This window comes from Hydractinia symbiolongicarpus, chromosome 2, assembly GCF_029227915.1.
Source record: "Hydractinia symbiolongicarpus strain clone_291-10 chromosome 2, HSymV2.1, whole genome shotgun sequence".
In the NCBI taxonomy this organism is placed as follows: domain Eukaryota; kingdom Metazoa; phylum Cnidaria; class Hydrozoa; order Anthoathecata; family Hydractiniidae; genus Hydractinia; species Hydractinia symbiolongicarpus.
The window spans coordinates 24,485,257-24,490,321 of NC_079876.1; the positions used below are offsets into that span (position 1 = coordinate 24,485,257).

General features: G+C 32.8%; 1 protein-coding gene across 3 annotated transcripts in view; it reads left to right on the forward strand.

Moving 5' to 3' along the window:
* Positions 1-2,495, forward strand: part of LOC130630287 (receptor-type tyrosine-protein phosphatase S-like) — a 53,827-nt gene extending 51,332 nt beyond the window's left edge. For all 3 annotated transcript variants that reach the window (XM_057443722.1, XM_057443724.1, XM_057443723.1), the window contains exons 29-31: positions 516-667; positions 766-901; positions 1,611-2,495. In XM_057443722.1, the coding sequence (XP_057299705.1) occupies positions 516-667; positions 766-901; positions 1,611-1,685 (363 nt within the window). In that variant the 3' untranslated portion in view covers positions 1,686-2,495. The remainder of the gene's footprint in view (positions 1-515; positions 668-765; positions 902-1,610) is intronic.
* Positions 2,496-5,065: the final 2,570 nt, after the last annotated feature.

Genomic DNA, 5,065 nt, shown 5'->3' on the forward strand with positions numbered 1-5,065 from the left:
ATTATAGAATAACAGAAATGGTGTTTCATTTAGTAACATCTTATAGAGTATTGTTCTATATACTTTTGACAATTTTAAACAGTATCTTTTATTAGTCCAACACAACAAAGTGCATTAGTAATGGTTATTCAAATTTAAGTTCAGATTCAGAAACGTAGTGTACGAGCGTCCTCTCGAGATTCGTCTGCAATTTCATATCAGATATTTTTGGAGTTGAGTAACATGAGCTCTTGTAAAAAACTCATGTTACATTTGATTGTGCACTTTCCCCACATCCAGTCCACTTCTGTCAAGTTTCACCCTTTTCTGTCACATACTGCTCGCTACTGCAATATCTAACAGTCCTCTTCTGTCACATACAGCCCATATTCGTCAAACACTAAGCTAGTGTGCATCAACCAGTAGTTGTAGGGGTCAGGCAATCAGATTCTTATCTGTAGTTAGTTAAACTAAATAATGTCAAAAAACTTAAAAACTCGTGGGATGAGGCTGTAATCTTCATTGTTTTATTTTAGGCTAGTACATCTAGAGATGTGAAACAATTTCACTACACAACTTGGCCCGAAACTGGTTCACCTTCATCCGGCACTGGAATGATCGAGTTGATTGGTCAAGTTCAGAAATGGAATAGCTCGATTGACAACAAGATAATAACGGTACATTGCAGGTGTGCGAGTGCTCTGTTTGTTCATATACCTTCTGCGTATTTGAAAGCAAACGTAAAAGAACGAGAAATATATAGAATCTTGTCTTTTGTTTCTTCAGCGCTGGAGTTGGTCGAACTGGGGTATTTATAGCTCTAACAAATCTGATTGAAAGGGTCAAAACAGAAGGCGTGATTGATTTATATCAAACTGTCAAAAAGATGCGACAGCAGCGCCCTGGTATGGTGCAAACACCGGTAAGAATACATTATATTGAAGTATTAAAGAAGTGACATGGTGATTAATGTGGTTAACTTGGTGTTTATTCATGTGTGATTAAAATGTTGGTAAACAGAAAGAATTCTAAACTGATTTTTTACCAACATATTTTACAAGAACGTACGTGCCGGCTTGTAATTTCTGGGCTTGGCAGTTGTTAAAGATTACACACCCTGATCTTAACATTTATGTGAGACAGAGTAGGAGAAGTTCTAATCTGAACGTTGTATTACACGCACCATCTGCAATTGGAAAAGCACTCTTAATAAGTCAAAGAATATTTAACAAAAACGTTTAATTTCAAATTATTCTGGTTTTTTAAGACTGGTACACAAAAATCTGGTATACAATGCCAAAATCTGTAGTGTTGTTATTTGGTTGCATGGTTTTTTTGCTCACCTTCAAAAGGTCCAGAATTTAAAACTGCTGTGGTGTTTTGTGACAGAAATTCAGAGTAACATTTTTACTTTTTTAAGATTGTTAGAATATTCGACAAGTACAAATCAGAAAATAAATTAACCATGACATGCTTTGCGTTGCGCATTGTGTGTGTTCTTTTAGGGAGGACATTAATTAAGAAAATGAGGTTATGAGTAAGAAATGAAGGTTTTAATTTAGAGAAAGATAATTATATATTTTCTTGCTATATTTTTGTGTTTTTTATATGCTATATCTTTCTTCCTTTAGGATCAATACGAGTTTTGTTTCCGAGCACTTCAAGAATACTTGGATTCGTTTGATTTGTATTCGAATTTTCGCTAATCACACGCACACAAGAATGGTTGCATTATGTAATTTATCATCACAGTAGAATCGTGTGTACAATAAGGGGAATGTAAATAAGATATTTTTAGCGAATTTCTGAAATTTGCGTAGAAGAAATTCCATATTTGTTCATCATTAGGACCAGCGATTTTTGTATTTTTTTGCATTTACTGCTCGTATTTTCAGAGAGATAAAAATATTTGCTATTATTTGACCTCTTTATTCTGTTAAGGTGAAATAAAATGTTTCGCTGGCTGACTTCGTTTTTTTATTAGATTCGGTTTATTTCGCTCGCGCAAATTGTAAACGAAACATTCATAACAGCTGCATAATTTTTGAAATCGTCTATTCAGTATCTTTACGAGTTGCAAAAATAGCTGGGACATCCTTGCTTCGCTGGTCCTGGTTTGTAAAAGTAAAATTTAGATGCAATTTTTAGTTATTATTTAGAAACAATTTTAAGTTTGTTGTAAATCTTTTTTAAACATGTTTTTTGATTCTACTTTCCTAAAAATTGCACAACTGTTTTTGTTCATAGTGGTTTCATGTTTTTTTAATTAGGCTGACTTCGTTGGTGATAGAACTTATTTTTGAAGCTCAACGAAATTCTAAATCAATTTTTCATCAAATAGTGTTGTCCAAATAAGTTAAAAGATATGTTAAAACGGATGTTATGTAATTATCGCTCCAACGATTTGTTGCTTTTTTGTTTACCTATAGACCTTTTATTTCGTCAATCATTGCGATTTCTTGGCACTTTGTTTTAGTTAAAGAAATTCTAAATTCAGCTGCTGAAACAGTTCATCAGTTACGTATTTAAATACTTTCTCACTTACTTATCAATGGTATTCAGTATTGTTATAACAAGAAAATGGACGAATATCGATTAGGTTATCCTGAAACATCAAGAGAATACTTCAAAATTGACAATTTAAACAAAAGAGTCATCATTTTAGATGGTGATTTAAAGGCAGGAAAAACATTACCTCATCTTTCCTTGTATATATGTTTTTGAAAGTTTGTTCTGTCCCTTTGTTCTGTAAAAATCATGTTTTTGATCGAATATCCTTCGTATAGACCCCGTGAAAAGAAATTTGTTGAAAAACAAGGTGTAAAACTTTTATCTCGCCAAAATTTTACTGCTCATTCTGCTTTTTTTGTTTGTGTTTCGTACATGACCTCTGTATAATTTGTTCGTAAGTTATAAAATAGTATATCAATCGACCAATTGATACACGCCTGTCAAACCACTGCAATTAAAACAGGTAAAATTGGTTGTATCTATAAGTTATGTAGTACATAATGTTGTCTCGACCTCTATTTTGCTTACACAGTCTTCAAAGAGTAGGTAATACAAAGCTATCAATTTGATCAAAGATGAAGTGAGCTTCGATTTTTAATGTCACGCGAAGCCATTTTAACCTAAAGATGAATATGAGGGCGTTCAAACAGTGGAAACTACCGTTCTTTGTAAAACCTCTTACCCGCACCATCATTATTTCACTAACAACAAGTGTATACCCAACACACCCAATGCACCAAATTTTTACCTTTATACAAACGTTGACAGGATAATAATTGCAAATTATCACCCTATATCGGGTAATCGGATATCCCAGCAGTATCGAAAACCATTGAGAGAATTGTTTATCAACAACTATCTGAATATCTTAGGAAATAAACTTCTAGGACGTATTCAGTACCGATTTAAACAATGTAGTTCAACGGAGGTGACAGCTCCTTTATTCACAGATGATAAAATTAATAAAAAAGTCAATAACAGAAAAATAGTTAGTGTAGTCCTTTTACACTCAAATAAAACACTTGATACAGTTAATCAAAGGATAATTGTTGAATAAATACAAAGTTACGGTGTTTGAGGGACAGAGTTAAATGAAGATATATTAGTGTGGAAGATTACAGATGGTTTTATATGGCGATTGTTTGTCTGATGAGATCATTGTTTTCAATTGTGATCCACAAGGTTACATCTCGGATCCAATGATGTTAATATTCTTTTTTTAATGACTTTAAGTTTTTTCTGAAGCACACTGGGAGTATTGACACCGCTATTTTACGTTGCTGGAAACAGGAAATGTCTGATATAAGAAGAATGAACTGTTTCTTAATCTCAACTGAGGAAAATCTGTAAAATAAATGAAATATCAATAAAGTGAAATTTTGTTTTGACAAGGAAAAAAAGGCAGCACGAGGAGCTATAATTGGTGAAAATGCTACATAACTAGCTTTAAAAAAAGTAATTATAACCGTTAAAAAGATTATAAAATTATCGGTTTTGCTTTGCCTGGCTTTATGTGAAATAAACTTGTATGTTTCTAAGCAAAATTTAAAAATTATTTTTAGCTGGTTCAAAAAAACTTTATTTTATCAGACAGCTTTATGACATAGTGACTTGTTGCAAAATTGCTTTGTCGCGCATCCAGTGCTTACAGCGACGAACCCTTTCAGACGTGGTGTCTTTTTTAAAAAATTAACTAAATAATAGCAAAAACAATCGCCCAGCTTTTTTTATATTTCGGAATCATTTCCTGTAAAAGTTTAAGTTAATTGATAGCGAAGCAAAATTGAGAACTTAGCACAGGTAAACTATACCTCCAATTCGTGTAGGGCTCTTCTAAATTGTATGGTATACCCATTTGAACAAAATTCAGCTGTCATATACGTGTTCTAGTTTTCATGTTGGAAATGCCCAGTCAGTATTAATTAAAATAAGATAATTCAGTATACACAACTAATAACGTGTTACACGAGGGTTCAATTTTGCCGTTGAACTGCAAAAGAAATCGGGGTCCTCTAGGCAAGATCGACATTTTAAAAAACACTAAATTTTGCCTGGAAAAGCTTGCATCTATTTTAAAATTTAAAACAAATATACTTTGTAGTTGTAATAAGCATCAATGCTTTATCTTAGATCCCTGCAGGAACTTACTTAACATTACTCTGCCAGTCGAAACAAGAATTGCGTGGGTTCAACACGCCTTTCCTAGTGACAGGAGCGTTTCTTAATAGTTTATTAAAAGCAAGACCAACTTTTAATAAATCACTCTTTATCAGGGCGTGTTTTATCAACAAAAAACCACAGCCTACAGCCGGTAGTATGTCTTTAAACAATAACTTTAGCAAAAAATTAAATCAGCCAAAATACCATAACATAATTAACACTGTTGCATGCAATGTACATCTTAGTATTAAATCAGACAATAAAATTCATCATTTGCGTAAGTTTATATTAGAGTAACATATTTATCTACCTAACTGCATAGTAAGAAAGACTACTTGGAAACTTTGTTGCAGCATTTGACTATATTCACTTTTCAGCTGGAAACAGCGATAGCTACCCATCAACTAAAATTGGG